The 25,941-nt window shown below is 34.4% G+C and overlaps 3 protein-coding genes across 3 annotated transcripts; 2 read left to right on the forward strand and 1 right to left on the reverse strand.

Annotated features, from left to right (window-relative positions):
• On the forward strand, positions 3,426-18,683 carry LOC109831700. Its single transcript, XM_020399081.1, has 6 exons — positions 3,426-3,615; positions 5,382-5,429; positions 5,524-5,593; positions 15,536-15,576; positions 18,199-18,258; positions 18,343-18,683. Exons 1-6 carry the CDS (start codon positions 3,550-3,552, stop codon positions 18,406-18,408), a joined length of 351 nt encoding a protein of 116 aa, XP_020254670.1. The 5' UTR covers positions 3,426-3,549; the 3' UTR covers positions 18,409-18,683.
• Positions 20,073-20,669, reverse strand: LOC109831361 (glutathione S-transferase T3-like). Its single transcript, XM_020398690.1, has 2 exons — positions 20,463-20,669; positions 20,073-20,381 (listed from the first exon to the last, which is right to left on the reverse strand). The coding sequence occupies exons 1-2, from the start codon at positions 20,667-20,669 to the stop codon at positions 20,073-20,075; spliced, it is 516 nt and encodes a 171-aa protein (XP_020254279.1).
• LOC109831362 lies at positions 21,689-22,890 on the forward strand. The gene is made up of 3 exons (XM_020398691.1): positions 21,689-22,034; positions 22,227-22,308; positions 22,392-22,890. The coding sequence occupies exons 1-3, from the start codon at positions 21,689-21,691 to the stop codon at positions 22,888-22,890; spliced, it is 927 nt and encodes a 308-aa protein (XP_020254280.1).

Here is a 25,941-nt window from a genome sequence, read left to right on the forward strand (position 1 = left end):
CCGCTATACTTACAGCATAACCCGCACACTTACAGGATAACCCGATACACTTACAGCCTAACCCGCGACACTTACAATATAATCTGCTACACTTACAACATAACACGCTACACTTACAGTCTAACCCGCTATACTTACATTCTAACCCGCTACACTTACAGGATAACCCGCTACACTTACAATATAACCCGCTACACTTACAACATAATACGCTATACTTACAGGATAACCCGCTACACTTACAACATAACACGCTACACTTACAATATAACCCGCTACACTTACAGCATAATACGCTACACTTACAGGATAACCCGCTATACTTACAGGATAACCCGCTACACTTACAGCATAACACGCTACACTTACATGATAACCCGCTACACTTACAGACTAACCCGCTACACTTACAGTCTAACCCGCTATACTTACAGCATAACCCGCACACTTACAGGATAACCCGATACACTTACAGCCTAACCCGTGACACTTACAATACAACCCGCTACACTACTCTAACCCGCTACACTTACAGCATAACACGCTACACTTACAAGATAATCCACTACACTTACAAGATAACCCGCTACACTTACAGTCTAACCCGCCACACTTACAGGATAACCCGCTACACTTACTGGATAACCCGCTACACTTACGGTCTAACCCGCTACACTTACAGCATAACCCGCTACACTTACGGTCTAACCCGCTATACTTACAGCATAACACGCTACACTTACAGTCTAACCCGCTACACTTACAGTCTAACCCGCTACACTTACAGCATAACCCGCTACACTTACGGTCTAACACGCTACACTTACAACATAACACGCTACACTTACAGTCTAACCCGCTACACTTAAAGTCTAACCCGCTACACTTACAGGATAACCCGCTATATTTGCACTGTAACACGCTACACTTACAGGATAACCCGCTACACTTACAAATAACCCGTTACACTTGCAGTGTAACACGCTACACTTACAGATAACCCGCTACATTTACAGATAACACGCTACACTTACAATCACAATCATAGATACGTTAGAAAACTTCCTCTACACTTATATACATTCACAGTCACAGCTAATTTGAGATACATTCACATTCACATTCACATTCACAGTCACAATTTGAGATACATTCACAGTCAAAAGCTGAGAAATGATACAAAACATACACATATTCACAGTCATATGCACATATTCACAGTCACAACTAATTCAGTTTTTGCGCATATTCACATATTCACAGTCACAGTCATATGCACATATTCACAGTCACATACACATATCACAGAACAATTTCAGATGCACATATTCACAGTCACAACTAATTCAGTTTTTGCGCATATTCACATATTCACAGTCACAGTCATATGCACATATTCACAGTCACATACACATATCACAGAACAATTTCATATGCACATATTCAGTCACAACTAATTCAGTTTTCCCGTTCAACAGCACACCAATCTTCGAAGGATCAAATTCTTATGTTTTCCCGTTCAACAGCACACCAATCTAGGGAAGTGAGCTTGTGGTGATTGCTTATATCCTGAAATCAACCGATACACGGATTAAAAGAATAGTAGACGAAATGTAAAAGTATAACCACATACATTACACATATTACACTTATGGAAAATATACCTTCAGATAGAAATAGAGCTACGATACGAGCTCTATGTCTCGCACAATCCTTTTGATCTATTGAAATTGGTTGGCCGGATACGAGCTCTATGTCTCGCACAATCCTTTTGATCTATTGAAATTGGTTGGCCGAAGTTTCAAAAATCAGAATATGCAAACTTCACAAGAAAAATACAACTACAGTATATTATCAATAAAAGAGGTGGATACCATTACTGGAAGCAGAAGACTCCGGTGATATGGAAACCGATGGGCTTTTAAACACGCGTATTTCCCTCCCAAGTTCTTCTGCAACAGCTGCATGCTGGGCCTGAAAACATTCAAATGGAGCTCAAAGTCACTAACTTGCAATTAACAGCAAAAAACAGTCCAATGCCTATCCTCAATGAGTTTAACAATTCTCGATATACTTGTTATATTTGCATGACGTGGATCAGAAAAGATTGAATTTTTTCGACACTGAATAATCAAAAAATTGATTTTTCTTATTGTGTTCTATTGGGTCAAAAATAAACCAAACCCTACTGCTCAATAATTCAACAACGAGCTTATCCCCAACCAAATACACAGAAAGTGATCCCCTTAAATTGAGGGAAACCCTAGATGCTGCAGAGAAAACGAGGAATTGAGAGAAAAGCAACAAAATTTGAGAGAGAGGAAAAAGATGAGACCTTTGATTTGCTTTCATCGATGGGATCCATAAGTTTCATCCGCTTGAAGGCCATCCTGAAGAGTTCTGGGTCTCGGATACTTGAATTATATATAGGGCCGAGATCAAGACTATGACGAGCTAACGGCGTGGTCACTGCGACGGCGAGGTCGAGATAAGGCGACGGCGAGGTCGAGATCAAGGCGGCGGCGAGGTCGAGATCAAGGGGACAGCGAGCTCACGGCGTGGTCTTATCGACGGCGAAGGGCCACGGGGACTGCGACGGCGAGCTTACAACGACGGTTTAATGGAGAGAGAGAGACGGCGTCGGCGTAGGCGACAACGAGATTACGACGACGAGAAGGGGGACGGAGGTTTTTCGATTAGGGCTGAGAGATGAAATGAGGGAAATGAGGAAGAGAGAGGAACGGGTTACATTTGGGGGTTGTTGAAAGGATATTATGGGAATTTTACTATGCTTTTGTATAAATACATATGTCTACATTTACTGTATTTCCAAAGTTGGGCTTAAAGATAAATACCCAAAGATCTTTGGGTTTATGGATACATCAAATAGTAAATGGGTTTGTAGGTAAAGATGGGTAATCATTTGGGCCTAGAAATAAAAAGCCCATATTAATATCAAAGTGAATTTTACATCATAACATAAACTTTTTAAAAAAAAAAATATTTGTCAGCATCATATCAACTTTCTACATTTCTATTTTCTATTATCCAAACAAGATTTTCGAAAATAAAAAGTAAAAAAAAAAATATTTTTTTTAAAAGATACTTTTTCTTTACTTTCTACTTTCATTTGCTTTAAAATATACTTTTTCTTTACTTTCTACTTTCATTTGCTTTATGTTTGTCAAACATGCCCTAACTCAAAATAATTAATCATGTAATGAGTAATGATAAGATCTAATTATCTACGGATTTTTTTTATTTTACCCTTATCTTTACTTTTAGTGAAAGGTAACTAAAATTTACTAGTGAATCATTTTTATTCCAATTATTAATGTTGAATCCAATATTTTAGGGAAAAGTTTGCAAACACATAAAAGAAGAGGATCTAAATGCAAAAAATGCAACAAACTCCGCCGTATCCTCCGTTGAGAGCAGGAGGCCGCTGAAAAAATCGTCAGGTAGAAAAAATTTGTAAGGAAAAAAAGAAAAAAAAAACACCCATCTTTCTACTTCTCCTCACAAAAGTGAACTCACCCGCCTTCGTCAATGGAAAAGCACGAATTTCGACGCGTTCTCGAACAATTCCCCGTCGTCAGATCAAGAAATTACTGCGTAATCCCTCTTTCTCAATTTTTTTTCCCGAAAATGACGATGTAAACATGTAAATATCATTAATGAGCATAATATAAATACCCATCTCAATTTTTCGCTATTTCACGAAATGGGTAGTTGATATTTTGTGCTAAAGTTTAATTTTTAACAGTTTTGGGGCTTTTCTTCTGCTTACTTTATGCTTATTTATCTATTGAATCTTATATTTATTCTAATTTGATCTTAGTTTCTGGAGTAGATTTTCAAATAGACTTGATCATTTCACTTACATACGCTTTTAATCTATATTTTCACTGGAAACATATGATCTTGATAAAAAGATCCTCCTCAAAACTACTTTAAAATTTTACTCTATTCAGCATCAAAGTACTTTTAAAACATTAAACTAATTTAACCTCAGAATTAAAAAGGCTGCAGAAAGACACACAAAAGTGATGATGTTCTTCACATATGAATAGTAAAGATGTGGAAAGAGTTTAGAATTCGCATACTAACAATTTATGACATAATAAAGTAGCAAAAGGTTTCCCTTGTTGCGGCAGTTTCGCAATTTTAGCTTTTTGTATGTGATTCCTTTATTTCATAACTTTTTGTATGACAAAATCTGAAAAATGCATCTGAAAATTGCATCCTTATTTTATAGTAGAATGAGTTGACTCTCTCACAACCCCTTTGCATGGTTTTTCCATAACATAATAAAGTTCCGTTTAATATGTAGGTAATACAAATTTCATTTCGCAATGCGGTTATGTAGTATGAGAATCAGATACGTCAACAGAAAGGAGAATGGTGTAACATTATTTGAAAAGACTATGAATCAATTTTCCAAGAAAGTGTCTCCACTAAGCATGTGGTTCTGAGATTTTTCTTTTTCATATGAATGGTTATTCCGTATAAGAAACAGATACGGCATGCAAATTTGCATAGGAACTCCAGTAGAAAAGCTCATGTCTGTCAGTTCCATCTTATGTGTCTCTTTCCATGTTAAGAGCTGGATATGTTTGGCCATATCAAAGCATTTCTCTCGTGCATGTTACTTCACAAACACCTCCTTGCTCGTCAACACACCCTGGGCCACACTACAACCAACTCAAGAATCCTAAGGCATTGAGTAGCATGATCATAAAGGGTGCTTCAGTTATATACACGCAATCACTTTCATTCTTTGACATGCACATTCAAAGAGCAACTTCCAAGTTATGGACCTTATTCTTTGGCATGCACGTTTAAAGAAAAACCATTTGGATACTTCCAAGTTATGGACCTTATTCCAATGTATAACATATTATTTGCTGTCCGTTTTTGTTAGCATCTAATTGTCAGAGAAGAAGCTTTTAAACATTCTTTCGGTCTATTCTAAATAGTCCCTATTAAGCTCTACCGTGTTGATTTTGATATAAGTGTACCTGTATAAAATTTGCACCGGAAGTTCTTGAACTTTCATATTTTCCTGTCTTATTAGATACTTGTGAATAACTATATTAAGCTGCTAAGATGTAGCTAGTTGAAGGTGTAATTTTGTATGCTAAAAATGTATCTTTATTTATTCATCGCGCAGAATGTTTCAGTTACAAATAATTTATTTCTTATCCTTTATACTGCTAATTTGGTGTTTTAGAGAAAGTAAATAGCTTTGCGAGTTCAAACTTCATTTTTCTTTAATATTTCTTTCCCCTTCTTCTTGTTTTTATCATGGTTTCTTTCAATATTGTTTGTTTACCTTTCTAATTATCATATCAATCTCAAACGCTGTTGCCTGATGCCAGGCAGCTGATTCAGAAAAAGGATCCAGTTCACGTGCAACAGACGAGGAGGTCTTTCATTGACAAACTTCTCTCCATTGTTCTATATTCCTACTACTCTGTTTGTTAATGAAAAGATTTTGACATGTAGCTGTACTCCTAACAGGTAACAGAATGGCAGGATGCCTGGAGTGAGATGGATAAGAAGAGTGAACCAAAAGAAATTGATTATGATGGTACCTCTATATATTTGATGTGCATACATTAATCGTTTTTTATTCTGCATATAACCATCTGAAAGATTTGGATCTTCTTGCTTCTATTTATAGTGTAAATTCCTTGGGACTTTGATCCAATTTAATTTCACCTTGTTTTACTATTTTATGACTCTGTTTGACAACAGGTTAAACCATGTTTTAGAAGATCTGCCCGGGTTTCTTCTGCCAAAAAAATCTTAAAGATAAATGGATTTAGCTAATCCGAGCTAACATGTTGAACTTAGCGGGGTTAGATGGGGATTTACATGTAGGTATTTTAAGTGGTAACTGGGTTTTTCACATAAAGGAATGAATGAAGACCATGTAAAAAAGAGCTATGTCGGTAAAATCTCAACAACCCTTCCCCTATGAGTGGCCACTAAATGCTTGCATGTAAATGATATTGAAGGTTATGTTTAATTTATCTTTTGTATAACTAAGACATATATCGTATAATTGTGGATAGTCTTGAGAAAACGTAAAAACATTTACATTAGTAAATGAGTAATTTGCTACCTATATGTACTTGAGAATTAAGCTAGATACTTGAGAGTTATTTCGATGATTGAAGAAATGCAAGCTATGTACTCCGAAAATCTTATCCAAATGTTTGAAAATGCCTAGTTAAGTTCGTAATCGTTCTTTTATGGGTTTGGCTTGTCCTTAACCCATCGTGAAACAGCACCTATGGGTTTCTTGTATTATGTTAGTTTCCTTGAAGTAATATTTAAACTGTTCCCAGAGTATTCTTTAGGGATTAGAAAGATGTTTATCTTGGGAAATATGCACTTTGGCGAGATTTTTTTGACATACTCGCTTCAGCCTTCAGATATACGGATACCCAAGTTTCTAATACTAGTACCAAAGAGGCACGTGCGATGCATGTGCTTTCTCCACATCAAACATACATTTCCTTTGCACACATTTCTGTTCGTAGGGCTCAATTGAGCTACTGCATAAATTCAAGTGGATGAATACACAATTATGCCACTTCTCACTATGTTTGATGCAGTATACACAAGGCAAACTAAAAACTAAATGTTAGAGCATCTCCAAGGGATCCCTTGGATATCCCTTAATTTAGGGGGAACTTTAAGGGAGGGGTTGGTTCTCCTCCAATGGTTCCCCCTTAAAAGTCCCCTACCCTTTAATTAATTATGTTTAGTTTTTTAATTTTATAGATTAGGATTTAATTAAATATGTGGTTTATTTATAAATGAATAAATAATTCAATATTAATAACTAACAATAACTAATTAATTAATTTAGATTAAGAAATAACCTTATATAATCATTAAATTAATTAATCATATTAAAATTTAACAAATAATTAATTTAGATAATAATTAACTATACATTAACTAAATTATATTAACAAATAATTATATTATTTTAAATTAATTATACACTAACTAAATTTAATTAACTATAAATTAACTCTAAAACAAAATATATTATTATAAAATTATAAGGGGAAGGTTAATGGACTTTAACCTTCCTCTTAATTTGGGGAGGATGTTAAGGGACATGGGGGTGAAGGGGGGAATTTCCGGCCCCTTGGAGCTCATCTCCCTTAAAAACCCCCAAATTTAGCTAAGGGGCCAGATTTTTCCGGCCCCTTGGAGATGCTCTTACTACCACATTTTGAGGCTACCCCAACAATTAAAAAAGGTAGGTTGAGGGATTAATTGTGAGAATTAATAGGTGGGTTGGGGTTTGGATAATTGAATTTGTTTGAAAAAGACCTGTGAGATTAAAGGGAGAGAGCACATTGCAGTGAGTTTATGGACCCCTGAAACCTTGATTGGTGCCGTTGTTTAAGGCGGAGAGTTGCTGTGAATTGTTGGCAAAAAATGAGATTAGCTAGTAATTCTATATGTGCTAGTTGGTAGTGTGCGTGATTGTTGGAAATTATGAGGGGCAAAATTGTCCAGAGAATTTTTACACGAAAACTCCAGCCGCTAGGGCTTTTTTATATAGTTGAGGATTAGTGATTCAGGAAGTCATTGACTGATCTGCCTTTTTGCCAAGTCACCTAGACATCCTGTTCGTTTGGATACCATTGTGTTTTCTTTGTTGTGTTTTTGTAAAAAACACCATGGTGTTGTGTTTTTCCCTTAAAACGTTTTCAAACCACCTTTGATCAACACGAGTTTGACCCATTACAATATTAGTATTAAACATATTATTAATATATTATATATTAATTATAATAAAATATATTGTAAATAAAATGTTATAATATTTAGTTTACATTATTATAGTATTAGAAGTATTAAATACAATGCAATATCAAAATTGTATAATGTATTATAATATTATACGTACTTAATGAGTTATATTATATTATAATTATTACATATTATTTTCAAATAATTATATATTTAATTATTTTGGTATATCAATTTGTTATTGTTATATATTATATTAATATTTTTATAATAATGTTATTTTATTATTAATATAATATTATACTATTATTAATATAATATAATATTATACTATTATTCATATAATATAATATTATTAATAATGTTAATATTATGTTATTACTAGTATGTTATTAATAAATTAATATATTATAAATATTTTAATATTATATAATATATTATAGTTTTTAATATGTTAGAGTTTATTAATAGTACTTTAAAAAGTTAATAATATTATAGCGATTATACTATTGTGTAGTATATTATTATATTATTATTTATTATCAATAACTTTTTTATTATTTTTTATTAATTTATTTATATTTTATTATTATTTATTATTATATAATACATTGTTAACATATTAAATACTAGTATTTAATATTTTATTATATTTTTATATAAGATATTTTATTTAATATATTTTTATATTATTTAATAAATATTACTAATATATTAGAGTAACTATAATATAGTATAGTATAGTATAATAAGCATGTTGATAATAACTCTATGTTAATTATATTTAATATATTATGTTAGATGTTATATTAACACCTTCTCAAACTCAAAACCAAAACACCAAAGTTAAAACGCCTTTTAGGTGTTTTGAAATAAGTATTGTGTTTTTGGTTTGAGGATGATTTAGCTCAAAAACACCATGGTTTTCAAACGCATGGTGTTTTGTTTTTGGCAAAAACACTATGGAAACAAGTAAAACACCATGGTTTCTAAGTTTACGTAAGATGTTTGACTTGGTGTTTCTTGTGCAAAGACTGCCAGGGATGAGCCAGGGTTAGGATGCTTGTTGCGATGACTTAAATCCTAGGTTGCATGGGTATGGGTGCGGGTGCAGACACTATGAGCGTGGATACGAGACATATTAAATTTGTAAAATATCAGATACAGGGACCTGGCTATATATAAACATATTGAAATTAATAATTTATACGAGACACATCAATTGAGAGATCTTCATATTTTTGCTTTTGCTCTCACAATTTGATAAGTGAAGCCATACTCCTTTGTGAGATTGAGAGATCCCCATGTGTCATTGTGTCTTGTGTTTTCAATATTTTTTGTGCTTTTGTGTGATGCTGGTGATCATCTGGTGAGTACAGGGAGGGTATGCTCCATTCATTCTACAGAAAAAGTAAAGAAGGAGAGAAAAGATGAAAGAGAGAGTAATGTTTTTTTTCCTTCTCTCTTGTTCTTTAGTGAGAGAATAGTGTGGATTAGGTTGTGATGATTCTTGTAAGCTTTATTCCGTTCTCTGTACTTTGATGTTGTGACAGTGAATCTCTCCTCTCCTCCCCTATGGACATATGCAGCAGAGTCTAACCACGTAAATCTTGACATATTGTGTTTTTTTTTCAGTGTTCCCATTTCAAGTTTTGTGCACTCAGTTGATTGGTCTAATCCCAATTCCCAACAAGTGGTTTCGGAACAGGCTGTTAGGATAGTTGAACTGAGTTTTCTTAGCTTGTTGGAATAGTTGAACTGAGTTATATTAGAACCTCTATTTCGCCCCCCAGCTGAACAGTCCTGGACTCGTCCATGATGACTGCTGATTTTGTCTCTCAGATTCTGGTATAAGAGAAAAGAATATTTTGATCAATTTAACTGCACTTTGAGGTATAAGAAAGTTGAATAAGCTGTGGTGCTACTGTCTGACCAGAGTAATGGGCGGAGTCAAAATAAAACCAATCTAAGTTGAAAGCTGAACATAGTGTTACACGGTCGTTCAATATCACAAATATCCACTAGCACACATAGAAGATATTTGCTAGTTACATACAGAGGTAAATTAAAAGAGGGAATACAAGAAGAATGGTAGTTGCATAACATATTGCCCCTCTGTATATCTTTGACATATCAACCAAGAAAAGAAGAACAAAGACCACAGAAAATTGCACTTGCCAATTCCTCTACTTACAGGGTTAAGTTGATATTATATGCATAGCTACGTTATTTCTTTTTGGAATCTTTTGGCTAGCATGTGAAACGCCCTTCTTCCTGTTGTAGTTAAATAAGAAAAGTCTTTGAAGACCCTTCCATAAACCTTGATGAGATAAAGTCTTTGCACACAATATTACAATGAGTAATATACAACACCTTATCAATAGTTCCATCATAGCTTGCAGCCATTATACAAAATATCTCTACCTTTGAAGGCAATTATCAAATCAAACAGAAAAAAATATGAATAATATTTGAATAGCAACTTGTCAATAATCAAAGTGATGCTGCATTTTTTTACTCTACTAGTTGAATTGCACGTGCAATGCACGTGCTAAAAATTTTAATATTATTTTGAATTATAATTTTATTTAGGCAAAGATTTGGTGTAAATTTATTGAATGCAAACAATATAGCTAAATTTTTTTAATATTATTTTAAATTATAATTTTATTTAGGCAAAGATTTGGTATAAATTTATTGAATGCAAACAATATAGCTAACATATTTTTAATATTATTTTAAACAATATAGCTAACATATTATTTTAAAGTTAATATTTTATCAGCATCATGCTCAAAAATAGTAGGGAAAAAGACACTTCTTTTTTCATTCTTGAATACTTAAGTGTATTCAGTATTAAGCAACTAAATTGTCCCTACTATTCCTTAACCTAATGCTTGACTTTTCATTTTTGAATGCATTGATAAGAATTATTATCAAATATCAACTAATTTTTTTATTTATACCATATTTTTTACTTGAAAAAAATTTCATGGCTACAATCTACATTTTTAACTAAAGTAGATAATAAATCATTGGATCATCTACAAAGAATTATATTAAAAGTTGTCTACAAAACTCCAAAGTTAAGGGATATTCTGAAGAAAATTTATTAAGTGGATATGTATCTTCAAAGAACATATAGCATTGAGTTCATCACTCCCAAGTATTTCTTCTCAAGTTTTCATTGAAGCGACTAAGGAACCAAGCCTCAATTTCTTGATGGCCAAATTTGATGGCATTCTAGGACTTGGATTCAATGAAATATCGGTTGATGATGTGGTACCTGTATGGTATGCTTCTATACCTTGATTATGGATATTTATGATGGCTAATGAAAAATAACCCTTCATCACATAATTGTTAGAAGAAAATAGTAAACATAATAAGGGAAAACATTAGTAAAAAGACACAAACATTAAGAGGTAAATTGAAAGAAAACAGTAAATGCGACATCTGATACTATAGACAATTATGGAACATAGATTCTTTGGAATATTTCAGTGTATATGATGGATTATGCAAGCATCTGGCTGCATTTTTTTAAGACAATCATCTGAATGCATTTGTAAACAGTTATCTATCTTAATTACATTTATTTTCAATTAAATGAGTTGAATGTAAGGTATTTAGAGATTGTAATGTTACAGAAGGTAATGAATAAAATTTTGGAAGAACCATATTGATAGATATCCAAGGATCGATGAACTAAAAATACTAAAACCAACTCAATTATGACCCATAAAATTCTCAGAAGTAGAATACTGGCAGAAAGTAAGAAATTATCAAATAAGGACAATATCGCTGAGGATTTCTTTATTAGCAATCCTTGTTTTCATTATGAAAACGTTCTGTTTTATATGCCGAGATGATGGTTAATGTGAGCAAAAAAGTTAAGGGCTAATGGAAATCAATCTTCATCAAGTCTAAGCAATGTAAGAGAAACCAAGTTACCTCTGGCTTAAATATGTTCATTACTAAAAGAAGCAGCTGGTCACCAATCAACACTTTGATCCTTTTGACAAGTTTGGCTCTATTGATGTATTTCGACAAGAGGCGTTATTATGATAAATCAGTTATATTAGCTTGGATGAAAGATTTTTAGCAATAAATGTGGCACATACCTGCTCAGGAGTTTTTTTTTTATAATATCGATTTTGAGATACACCTTGCGCAAGCAGCTTCTTCACCCTACCATCTGTATAAAGTTCAGACAGGAACTCATGCGCTTCTGCAATTAAGACTCGTCCACAAGGCATATAAACTAAGCTTTGCCATTGCCCTATTGAATAGAATCTGAGAGGATATGTCCATGATCTGAATCTCTTCTTGCAAAGGACTCATCAACAATCTTCTCAGATGTCTTCTTTTGTTGCTTGGCCTTTCCCTTCCCTTGTTGATTAATGAGCTCGTCATCAAGATTGTACACAAGCCTCTTCTACAAAACTTCTCAGTTTAAACAAGAAAAAAATCATAAGTTATTCCTGAAAAACTATAATATAACTTTTAGCTCATCAGCTTCAGATGTGAAAGGTTCTTGTAGGTCTGCATGAACACATCAAAGAAGGCAAGATAGACAATAGGCTCTCAAATATTTCAGGTTGATATATATTTTTTAGAAACCATGCATGTCTAGATACCGACCAAATGCTTACTGTGACTCATGAACATAAGAAATATAGTAAAAGTTAAGACTACTCTAGTAATATAAGATAGATGATATGAAGTACGAACTTAGAGGGTGGGCAATATGAGGAAATTCTTTAACTATGTGAATTCTCATGTATCTTCTAATTTATAGTAATAAGCATTAAAATACTATCTGAACGTAACACAAGATACTTCCAGTCCTGAGCTATTTAGGAATATATCAGAGGATATACATTTGCCTAAGGCCCTAAACCTTACCGTGCATGCCAGCATGACCCTACCTGCAAAATCAAAAAAAATCGTACAGGAAATAAGATACATTTATCACATGGATCTCCCAAATAAAGAATCCATTGCAACCAATCCTCAAATTTTAGACTGCTCCAGGAACATGATTGTTAATTTTATAAACAACAAGAGTACTCAATAATGTTTAAGTCCTAGATAATCAAATTTCACATCGAGCAACACCATCCTCCTCAATAGAAAGTGACTATCTACAAGTGACACAGACACGAGTCTCATATTCATCATGGTCATTGGGGTTAACAGCCGTCCTTTGACTCCTCAGGTCCAAGGTCGAGAGGTATCACCTTTTGACTCGATTACGTGAGATGTTGCCTGCACAATGGGCCGAATCGCATCACTGACATTCAATTGAGAGGTTGATCGAGTAGTACCGTCTTTTGACTTGGTTACGCGAGATGTCGGCCAATCAAGCCGACCGTGCCGAGTCAGATATTTTCTTAGTTGTGACTTAGTTTGGTTAGGCAAAGTGTAAGACATGTGTCAACTTCTCAGTGGTGATTAATACTTAGCACTTTTAGGGGTAATAATAGAAGTCTTTTAGATTTTCTATAAAAGTTATAACTTCCAGATTTTTTTCTGCAAAATTTGCAATTTATGGATGTTTTTGGGATCTTAGTGAGTTATGTGGAGTTTATGCAAAATATTCAATTTATGAAATTTTTTAATATTTTTGTGAAATTTCTAACTTCATAGACCTTTTTTTTGCAAAATATGCAAAGTATGTAAGGCTTCTTGGCATTTCTACAAATTTACCTATGCTGAAGACTTCTTTAACAAAATTAACAAAATTTTGAATTCTTGAGCTTTTATATGCCAATTTGCTTATTCATGAAGCTTCTTAAGTTTATTTTTTAATTAAAATATTTTTTTTCTCTTAATAGGGGTTCAATCTTGGGTTTGGCCTAGTGAATACTTGGTTTATTTTTAAAAAAATACAAAAAATTGATGGACCAATATGAAATTATTGAAGTTTTAGGTAACTAATATCTAAATGACGCTTCTTTCGAGATCCACTTCGTTTTTAATCCTTCTATTTATTATACGCAAGAGAGAAGGAGAATGGTTAGGAGGGTCGGTAAATTGCATAATTTCGAGCACCAACGTCCTTCGTACACATTTCACAAAATAGAATCTCTCTTTTCTGTAAGCACAAAAGAAAAGAGAAGGAAAAGTGCTTGAGAACAAAATAATATGCATAAAAAGGGCTCGTATAATCATCTGATTTTAAAGAATTTTTACATAACATATATCATACTATATTATGAATTATAATCTTATGAAATTTTCACATATAATATATCATATTTCTGTATTATTGTTATGCAATATTTACATAACACATCATATTTCCATATTTCTTGAGTAATATAATATCTATAAACATGTGCAAATTTCACATAATATATATCATATTCACATAATATATATCATATTTCTGTATTATGAAAGGCAAATGTTTTTTCTTTCAATTCTAAACTCTCGTTAATGGAAACATGCTATTGGAGAAATATTGGTTTCTTTTAATTATGAACTTCTGCTCCTAACCCGCAAGAAACGTCCCAAAGGACAATACACATGTATAAACTTAGCCCTCCAACACAAAAGCTAACTCCAAAGACTAATCACACCAAAACCCCTTTCTTCAAACTATTATCTATAGGAAACCAAAAGGGAAAAAATCAAAAAGGAAAAAAAACCTCTCCTGTTAACTTTCTTTCACACTTTGGCCTCTAAAAGCAAACAAGAAAATAGTTCAAATGCATCTTCTCTATACCAGTATTCCCCTAGCTAGCCAATAAGCAAAAATTTGCTACTTGAACTTCCTTCGAGGAGCAAAATCATCACTCGTCCGTCTTCGCTCCTTGAAAAGTTGGAAAAGGAGACTATTTGTACAACGGTTCAGTTAAATATTGGTCAGCCATAGGATCGGATCTTGGGTTTAGGTTGAGTAGAATATATATAGGATAGAAGAAAAAAGTTTTTTTGGAACTCCCTCATTTAAAGGGTAGATAGATCCACTTGATAAGTGTCTTAGATGCACTATGAAAGCTATGGATTTTTATCTTTTGTTGAGTTTCTGATTTCCTTGATAATAATTTTTCAACTTCAATTGTTAAATTAATATTTATATGTGATTCTGTGTATCTGCTTGAACATCAATATCAAAGTTTGAGCCTTGGAGAATGAAATTGTACTTCAAATTTGTGTTTGTATCCTTCTTAATAAACAGCTGTTGGCATGCTGTGAACTTGTGTTCCATCTTTCTTGGTTGCAAAGAAAAATAAAATGTTCTCATGTAAACTAACTATTTTAATCGCTTTTTCCAAGTTCAATCCCCTATAACAATAGTCGATGCTCTTACCACAAAGTGTGACATAGCCTGTAGGCTGAAACTAGGACTAATAAAAGAACATGATTAATATAGGTGCCTATATCCTTTTGATGAGTTTGCTGCCAATCTTATTGAGGAAGCACTGCACTTGAGCTTCAGTGATTCACTATAGTAGGTTTTTCAATAATTTTCAATATTGTTGGTTGCAGACTTGCAGTTACATTTTATATGTATGAAATCTTATCTTGAATAGAAACTAAAAGAAGAAGGCTATCAATAGGAGACGAATAAGTAGTCAATTCATGGTCATATGAATTCCTTATCTTTTGCCTCGCAAAAAAGTAGCCAATTTATAGTCGTCAAGCTTAAGTTAATGTTGGATTGATTCTTGTCTGCTCTTGGACAGCTTGTTGTACTCAAGAATTACTAATTGTTGTCTGTTGATTTTGCATTTAACAGATCCCTTTTGGCAAAAACTACGGTCAGCAGCTGAGGAAAAGGTAAGCGGTAATCCTGTGGTATATATCACTGAATACTACTCTTCTTGCCTTCACTTGCACTACCATCCTGATGAGATGATTTTTTCCCCCTTCTATGCCTAATGGTAATATGTCATGAGTCTTTAACAGTAACAGGAAGGTTCATGTTTCATCTAAAATTGTAGGATATTGATCATATGCATTCATCCCTTGTCCTACTTAGTTTTTGTTTCTTATCAAAATGAACATATATCCAAATAATGTGGAAGCCAGCTGCCAAATTCATCAGAAAAGGCTATAGATGATACTATAAACTATGAAGCACCGACTCTTCAAAACCGCCGGCGAGTCGGTCTCCGACGCGCGTCGGACGCGGACACGCGTTCAACACGCGTTCGACACGCGTCGAACACGCGGTCAACGGCGCCGACACGGGTCAACGCTTCGACTCGCCGTAGACACGGGCCGGACACACGATTTCTCTCCCGACACGGCTGAGAATGAACCCCAAAAATAAGATCTGAAACCAAAACCCGAAACCCAAACTCAAACTTGAAACCCTAACCCTAGCCGTCACTCATCAGCTCTCAAACCCAAACTTACCCGAAGAACAGCCGCCAGCTCTCTCTCTCATCCTCGTCGTCGTCGATCATCCCCGTCAGCTTCGTCATCGTCGATCATCCCCGTCAGCTTCGTCGTCGTCGATCATCCAAGGTCAGTCTCTCCGATCTCTCTCTCTCTCAGTCGCTCTCTCTCTCTATCTCCGATCGATCTCTCTTTCTCTCTTATCCCTTTCCCTCTCTGGTTCTCTCTTTCTCTCTCTCTCTCTCTCTCTTATCTCTTTCTCTCCCTCTTTTATCTCTTTCTCTCTCTCACCACACAAAACCCCCGTGAACTTTCAACTTCACAAAAAGACCCCCCGCGAACTTTCAACTACACAAAACAAATCACTGTTCTCCCTCTCTCTCTCTCAAGAATCACACACCCCTACAAATTTCAAAGTCTCGCTGCCCCGCACCACGATAATTTAATATTTTAAAATTGTTAATTTTAGTTTACTGTTTTATTGTTGAGTGTTACTAGAGATAGCCACTTCCGTTCACTGTTAGGTGCTAATTGGGTGGTATTCTCGTTTACTGTTGACTGCTATCTAGGTTAGTGATTATTTTACTGTTGTGATTTTTTTACTGTTTTGCTGCTTTGAGTTAATTAGGTTGATAATTTCTGTTTGCTGCTGTGAGTTACATAATTCTTTTACTGTTGTAATTTTTTTTTACTGTTTTGCTGCTGTGAGTTAATTAGGGTGATAATATCTGTTTGCTGCTGTGAGTTACATAACTTATACTTGTCATTGATTATACAAGCCAATGTTACATAATAATACAACATAAAAATTGATCTATTTTTCTATATGTTCATCTTTTCTTTCTTATCTTCTTTAACATTATTGTCTTTAATTCTCCAAGAGATCATTGTCATCCCGACATCTTAATTCACACCTACAACACACACACTTTCCATTAGTTTCTTATTTATAATCCTCACTTTACATAACAAAAAATATGAAAATATAATAGGAATTTAATTCAATATTGATCTATATATAATAATAATATTAAAAAAATCTAGCCGTGTCGTCATGTCCTATTTTTTTGGGTTTTGCCGTGTCCGTGTCGTGTCCGTGTCGCTGTGTCCGTGTCCGTGCTTCATAGACTATAAAGAGGGTATTAACTTAAGCTAACACATTAAGAGAAGGTGTTCATCGTGAAACAAATATCTGACCTTTTAAGTTTCATTATATGTTGTTTCAAGATCAGGATGAATAGACGATATCACTCAGAACTTGTTTTAAGTATCTTTAGTTGCATATCTGCTCCGGCAGTGTATAAGACGAAATCACTTACCCTATTTGATGAGTAAATGCAGGGATGGAAATTTATCGATCTATATCAATGTTTACCTTTTTCTTTTTGTTGTGGGTGGGTGGGTGTTTTTTTTTTTTTTGGGTGGGTGAGGGCTTTTGGCTATGGAATTGGGAGGAAACTTGGACAAAGTTGGGGAAGAAATTGAAAGCCAACATTTAGAGGAAGGAAAGTCAAGGAAACTCACATGCCACATGGGATAAGTTTTTTTTTTTTTTTAATTGCTCCTTTAGAGGAGGAAAGTCATGAGAAAAAATCGGTACCATCTCACCACACACTTTAACCTTCCTTAGTTAAAACTTTCTGTATGTCATAAACTATATACACTTTTCTAGTTTCCATAGGAGTTGAAAGCAAGGGCAGGATCATTACTTTTTCCCGTATTTATCTCCAAATCCCATTTTCCAAGGACCCTAAGGCTTGGGAAATACTTAAGCACAATTCACTGCACAAGTAAAATCCAAAAGTTAATGTTGTCTTCAACACGCTGTATACATGTCATCAAAACTCTATGAACTAGTCATATAGGAGTATTAATTTGATGGCAATTAAAATTTACTTGTTTTATTTTGGGGAAACCTAAGAAATTAGATCTTTACCTTCTCCTTGTTAGTTTATCGGCTGTCATGTATATACTGATATGGTATCTAGTAACTGACCCAGTAAGTTACAGGAAATCAAAATTCATGATCATTGACTAAAAATGCCTCTAATCTCTCAGGTGGGTCCTACAAAGGCAGAGGAATTTTGCAAGGCAGTTCAAACAGTTCATAAGCAAATTGTATGTTCTGCTCTCTGCCACATCTTTCATTATTACATACATCCTCCCAACTTTAATATGAAATGTGCTTTTTTCATACATCAGGTATACGAAAAAATCAGCATAGATGCTGCGCGAAAATTTATTGGTGCTGAGGGAAACTCTTGGTAGATCCTCGCACAAAAATATGCAACACCTTTAGTTAAAGGAAGCACATGTTTTCGAGTATTGCCTCTGTAAGGCTACCTTGTTGGGTGTTCTAGTGTATTCTCTGTATCAACGAAGTAAAATTGTGACTTAAATGCGAGTAGACCAACTTCTACTTTGTTTTATGTGTGGATTTACGCACGTAAGTGCTTGTAGTAGAATACTGTTACTATATCTCTTTGTATCAGTGTGAATTTTGCCGTGACAATCCGAATTAAAAGGGGGTGCATACTGGCTTCGCGTCTGTTACATGCCGCTATAGTTTGAAAGCATGGAGATTATTGGTAGAGGTAGATAAAACCATAAGGGTGAATATTAGATGCATACTCTGTAAGATGGGGATGTAGCTGAGTATACATTTCTAAATTCTATTAGCATCGACCGAAGACAACATTATTCTTTATCTAGGTTTGAGGATAAATTTGATTAGGTTACATAATTGTATTTTAAATGAGGATAATAGGCAATTCTAAAGTTTTGAGGATTTAATTTACAATTAACTGATGAAATAAGAGTCACCTTGATGAGAGTATTGAAGGGATCTCAAGCTGATGTGTCTTATAGTGCACAACCGCGTGTGTTATGCGTTTCTCATAAAATCAAGCAAATTAATGGTTAGTTACTATGTTTCAAAAATTGACTGCTTAATTGAAGGGCTTTGCTAGTCACATTCAAAATTTCCCCTACACTATAAAAGGGTGGTCAAAAGGTTGAGTCTGAGCTAGACTACTGTTAAAAAAATGTGGGTATCATTGTTGAAGTGTTAACTTTTGGGATTGGGATCCTCTACTAAGACATAGTGCCTCCTAAGAGCAACTCTAATGGGGAGGCTGCAAAATGCAGCCTCCCCAAAGCATATTTGTGGGAATATGCTTTTTTAGAGGGGGGGGGCACTCCAACCACCCCCCTCTATATGAAGCTCTATTTTATATATTTTCACTTGATTGCTTTTATAATACTTTAAATGGATTTGAAAATATAAAAAATATAAAATGTTAAAAAAATTATATGAATTAATTTAAAATATAAAATATATTATAAATTATTACTAAAATTATAATATATAATTTACTCACTATTTAAATAAAATTAATTAGCTTTAATAAATTGATAATAAGACATAGATAAGAGCCTTTAAATTTTAAAAACCAGAAAATATAGCATAATATTTGGAACAACATTCATAACTACCCCGAATGATGAAATTTTATATATTACATTCAGCGGCATTACATAGAAAAATAAAGTACATGAAATAAACTAAAAATCGGGCATGCCATTTCCTCCATATCCACCGCTTCTGTAGTCAGGTATTCCGTATTGACTTCCTGCATAACTATATTCAGGATTAGGAATATCAGATGAAGAACCTCCAGTTGTGTTTCTATTTAAAATCTCTTATTTTTTAATTTGAAAATACTCGCGTTCCGAAGGATCAGTAATAGTATCAAGATTAATCAACATAATCTTACTTTCCTATCGTTCCCTTTGAATATCTAATTTTTTTTCTTATCGTTTTTGGCCCTTAACATCATAATCTGGTGCATTGTCATTCTATCATTTTCTCGTTGTCCATGACTTTTTTTTAAAAATATCGACAATTTCTTGATTGCTTTTATTGAGAGTTTCTAGTCGAGGTTCTTTTCAGTTGCATGTCGCCTCCTTATCTTCTCTTTCTTCCTTCCTGTCGGTCGACTTGTTATCATATCTTCGTCATTATGAGTATATCCCTCATTATCGTCATTTAAGTCGACAGCAGGAGAACTTGTATCTGATCCCTGAGATGAGCGGGACTTTGAAGTTTTGGAAGTTGCGGGCGATCTGACACTTATATTTGCCCATTTCTCTGCATCTTTTAAAATTGACCAAACATGATCAAATAGAAACCCCTTTCTCTCTTCTGGATCTTCTGCAAATATTACCCTAGCACGTTTAATCTACCACAAGAGAGGAAGAAACATTTATTAATAACATGATAATAGATGATAATCAAGATTTATGTTATTCAAAATACTTACAATGTCAAGCTCAGAAGCACCGCTTGGATTTAAGCGCTCGACTTGTCGAATGCATCCTCGAAATTTACTGATGGCCTTCATAATTAATTGCATTCGGCATGAGAGAGACTTCGGAGTCCTTTGAGCATTACAAATATTGGAAATCCTTTCATGAAATAAAGCAGAAATTCGTTCCCACAGCTTGTCCTTCTTTTGATTAGAACCCATGACTGGGTCTTGAGAAATTTTGAGCCACGTGGCGCATAAAATTTGGTCTTCTTCTTGTAAAAAAGATTTTTCGCGACTAGATGTCATAATCTAAGGAGATAACGTTGTTTAGGATGATACTATTATGATGGAGGAATGTAAAGAGATATGAATATAGAATAAGAAGAGTTGTGGTGGAGATATAAAAATTGTGCAAATATTATAGAGGGATCAGATGTGGGGAGTCTCCAACACCAGGAGAATCCAATGTGGGGAGTCTCCAACACGAAAGGAATCCAATGCGGGGAGTCTCCAACACTAGGAGAATCCAATGTGGGGAGTCTTCAACACAAAAGGAATCCAATGTGAGGGTGAGAAGCCAATGCTGAAAAGAATCCAATGTGAGGAGTCTCCAACACAACACGAAAGGAATCCAATGTGGGGGGTGAGAAGCCAATGCTGAAAAGAATCCAATGTGGGGAGTCTCCAACACTAGGAGAATCAATGTGGGGAGTCTCCAACACAAAAGGAATCCAATGTGAGGGTGAGAAACCAATGCTGAAAAGAATCCAATGTGAGGAGTATCCAACACAACACGAAAGGAATCCAATATGGAGGGTGAGAAGCCAATGCTGAAAAGAATCCAATGTGGGGAGTCTCAAACACGAAAGGAATCCAATGTGGGGGGTGAGAAGCCAATGCTGAAAAGAATCCAATGTGGGGAGTCTCCAACACGAAAGGAATCTAATGTGAGGGTTGAGAAGCCAATGCTGAAAAGAATCCAATGTGGGGAGTCATATTATATAATGACATTACATCCATCTCTAAATAACTCACAACTTATATGATTATTTCTATAAATAACTTCTTCATCAATGAACTATGGAGCCGGACCGTCACATCTACCTTCTTCTTCTTCTTCTTCTTCTTCTGACGACGAAATATTTTCTCAGTACATTAAAGATTGAGAGGAAGATATGACACAATGGGAGAAGGAAGATGAACTCTTAGCTCGCGTACATGCCTCTAATAATAAAATAATGACTTATCTCTCTCAAGAGGCAGAGCGGCCAAAGCGTACTGGCTCAGTTCCTGGTCATTTGGTGATCAATCGCGGGAGAGAAGAAGGTAATTCTCGACTTTACCATGACTATTTTTCTGATAACCCTACATATGGTGCAAACCTATTCCGTAGAAGGTTCCGGATGCATAGGAGTTTATTCCTTCGTATAGTCGAGGCGGTACGAGAGCATGACAACTTCTTCGTACAGAAGATGGATGGTGTCGGCAAACTTGGGCTATCAACTTTACAAAAAGTTACATCGGCATTTCGCATGTTGGCGTATGGAACATCATCAGATAGTACTGATGAATATGTTAGGATCGGTGAGTCAACTGCAATTGTATGTTTAAAGTGATTTTGCAGAGCAGTTGTAGAAGTATATGGAGATGAATATCTGAGGACCCCCAATGTCGACGATGTTGCAAGGTTATTGCAAAAGGGCGAAGAAAGAGGTTTTCCAGGAATGTTAGGAAGTCTAGATTGTATGCATTGACAATGGAAAAATTGTCCAACAGCATGGTCAGGACAATACTCAGGCCGTCATGGAGGCCCAACCATTATTCTTGAGGCAGTAGCATCATATGATCTATGGATATGGTATGCATACTTTGGCTTACCAGGATCCAATAACGATATTAATGTATTGCAGTCGTCTAATTTGTTCGACAATCTATCACAAGGTATTGCTCCTCCTGCTCATTACACAATTCAAGGAAAAATGATGTCGGCTATTATTTGGCCGATGGCATATATCCGAAATGGCCAACACTTGTTAAAACTATTTCTAATTCCGATGATAAAAAGAAACAATATTTTACAATGATGCAAGAAGCATGTCGAAAAGATGTTGAGCGGGCATTCGGTGTTCTCCAATCACGATTTGCTATCATCAAGGGGCCAGCCCGTTTTTGGGATAAACGAACTTTGCATGATATCATGACTGCTTGTATTATAATACACAATATGATTGTCGAAGATGAATGCGACGAGCAAGAAGATATTGTCATTTTAACTCCACAATCAATTCCGAATGCTGAAAATATGGAGATAACGGAAACTGAACGATTCCAACGGTTCCTTGCTCGACATAAGAGGTTGAAAAACAAAGAAGCTCATTTTGCACTTCGAAATGCATTGATTGAACATTTGTGGGAAAGACATGGAAATGAAGCGATGTAACTTTTTTTAATAATGAAATAATGACTTTTTCATTTTTAATTACTTGGTTATTGAAATTTTATATTTCAATTAATATTATTCAATATTAGTCTCATTTTGAAGGTATCGACAAAACATTTCCAACTGTAAAACTTTTATTTAAAAATAATTAGTAGAAATAAACTTATATTGATTTTAAATTAAATATCTAAAAATAATTAGTTAGTTAGAATGATAAAGTGGAAATTTTATGAGGGGGAATAGTGAAATGGAGGGGCTGCATATTTGGAGGATAAAACTCCAAATATGCAGCCCATCTTCCGATTTTGCAGCCGGACTCCAAAAATTAGAGTCCGGTTGGAGAAATGCAGCCCGGTTGAAGCTGCTCTAATATCTCCTAATGCATCTCCACCTTTCATTTTGTGCATAAGCACAAAATACAAGGAGTGAAAGGTGAAGATACATTAGGAGATATTAGTAGTCACTATGCCTTATTAGAGGATCTCAATCCAAACTTTTGATTCTTGAATTTAAATCCGTAGCGTACGATATGATGGAGTACACATGAACAGCCTACAGGAATTTTTAAAGATTTTGACAGTTTCTAATCAAAATTAAGTAACTTTACGAAAATTCTAATCTTGATGGTATACGATACTCGAGTAAAATGTGTTTTTCTAGGTAAATTACACTAAGGGGGTGTTTGGCAATCTGAAAGTGAATTTAAAATATGTAAGTTACTTTTTTTTACAAATAACTTTTACATCCATGTCAGCACGCAAGTGAAATACAGTGTTTGTTTGAAAAATTAAATTATTATCGAAAGTGCAATGTGAAGATGACGTGGCAAAATAAGATTAATTAGAAAATATAATTAAAATTATTTAATTAAATTACTTACCTTTTTGTCACTTTCATGTGACTTCACCACTTTTTTAGGGGAAGTCAAAGTTACATTAAATCTTATGTGGCAACTTTCTTACATCTCACTTTCATAACCACTTACATGAAAACAAACACCTTAATTGTTAAATGAAAGTAACTTTCTCACTTTCATCTTTCACTTGCATGCAAACAAACACCCCCTAAACGTCCAATAACTTTTTAGTGTTTTGCACTAAACCCCCAATAACTTTCAAACTCATACTAAACCTTCAAGAATTTTCGTCACTTTGTAGCAAACCCGCAATTACTTTTACAATTGCATTAAACCACCAATAATTTTTGCAGAAAACCATCAAAGTTAACACCATTGGCACGTGCAACTACGAGACTTAAAAAGACCAGAAAAATACCCCTTTAATTATTTAAAACCTCCCTTTATAACCTTTTTATATCACCCTAGAAACGGGAATTTCTCATATTTTGTCATTTGTTCTTCTCTTGCTTGCGTCCAAGTTGGGGTCTCGAAACCCTAATGTTTTTCCCCCTTTTGCTGAACTTTTCCTTCAAATTTTCTTTTTTTATCTTGTTATGGTTCTAATTTATGCCGTTTATCTGTAAAAAGCAGAAACTTATTGGGGGTCTTCTACAACTCCTAATTTGGGGTATAATGGGATTTTTACAAAACGCTGAAAGTTGTTGGGTTTTTACTGTGATTTTGAAACTTATTGGTGTACTACTATAAAACACTGAAAGTTGTTGGGGGTTTGGTTTAATTTACCCTTTTTCAAAAAAAAAAGATTTTGGATAGTTGTTGTATAGCTCATATCCAATGATTTCAATTTTGAAATCTAAATTTTAAATATAGATTGATATTGTTATTGATAGTAGTCTAGCTTTATTTACATGACTTTGAGGAGATTATCTTAAAAAAACAAAAAAAAAATTACAAATACAAGTCAGTCCGAACAACTTGCAACAATTTGGTAAACACAAGCAATTATAAGGTTTAAATATACAACTTTTTTATCATGTTTGCTATATCCACTCCCACAGTGGCGGATCTACGACGTTTTCAGTTGTGGTTCAAAATACACACTAATTTTTTTTCAAATAATAGAGAAAAAATAATAAAGAAAGAGTTATTAAAAGGGGAAAAATTTCTTTTTTTAAGCAATGATTTGGCTTATATATATAAAAAAAATTTATAGAAAGCCTTAAAGGAGTAGACTGAACAAAGGGATAAAAAGAAAGAAAAAGAAGAAAAAAAGAAATATAGGGGAAGAAAAAAAGAAAAGAAGCATAAAATAGAATAGTTAAGTTAAAAATTAAAGTTTTGAAGGCTAGGAGATTCGATCTCCAAATCTCTTGCATAAGTTCTTAACCAACTTCGACCACTAGGCTATAGATATGTTTTGTATTGTTACTGATATATATAATATATAAGGTTTCTTGAAAATCTTAGGTGGTTCAAGTGAACCACCTTGAACAAGGGTGGATCCGCCCCTGCACTCCCAAACAATAATTTTGGGAGTTGGATTGCCGAAAATTGCACTTTTGATGTTGAGGGTGTTTCTGGAATGGACTTGACCTGTTTTGGTTTGGGAGAAGGGCAATTTAGTCGGTGTTTCTGGAATGGACTTGACCTGTTTTGGTTTGGGAGAAGGGCAATTTAGTCCTCACACACCCCCAAAGTTACTGTTTGGGAGACTTGACCTGTTTTGGTTTGGGAGAAGGGCAATTTAGTCCTCACACACCCCCAAAGTTACTGTTTGGGAGAAGGGCATTTTTTATGGATTTTTTTTTTCCTTTTTGCATATTCATTCAAATGTTCTTTAATAAACAATTTGTTGTCGTATGACATGCGTTTTAAAATGCTTTTGGCATGCTACCTCATTTTATTATTTATTATATTTTGCATACCTACTTCTTCGAAATGACGAAGTTTGTATTTGTATCTGTTGTATCTGACTTTGAATATTTTTTTATGCGAGTGTGACATTGAAATGGGCGAGATAGGAAACATGCTTGAGATAGAAAACCAAAGGAAGATAAACTAATGAAACTAAGCTAAACTAATAGTGTGACTTTGAAATGGGCTGAGCTAGCACAGCAGGATTTGAAGACACCATGGATTTCTTCACCCTTATGTGTTTGGAGAGCCATGGACGTTCTAACTATCTCAAACCT

This window comes from Asparagus officinalis, chromosome 2, assembly GCF_001876935.1.
Source record: "Asparagus officinalis chromosome 2, Aspof.V1, whole genome shotgun sequence".
In the NCBI taxonomy this organism is placed as follows: domain Eukaryota; kingdom Viridiplantae; phylum Streptophyta; class Magnoliopsida; order Asparagales; family Asparagaceae; genus Asparagus; species Asparagus officinalis.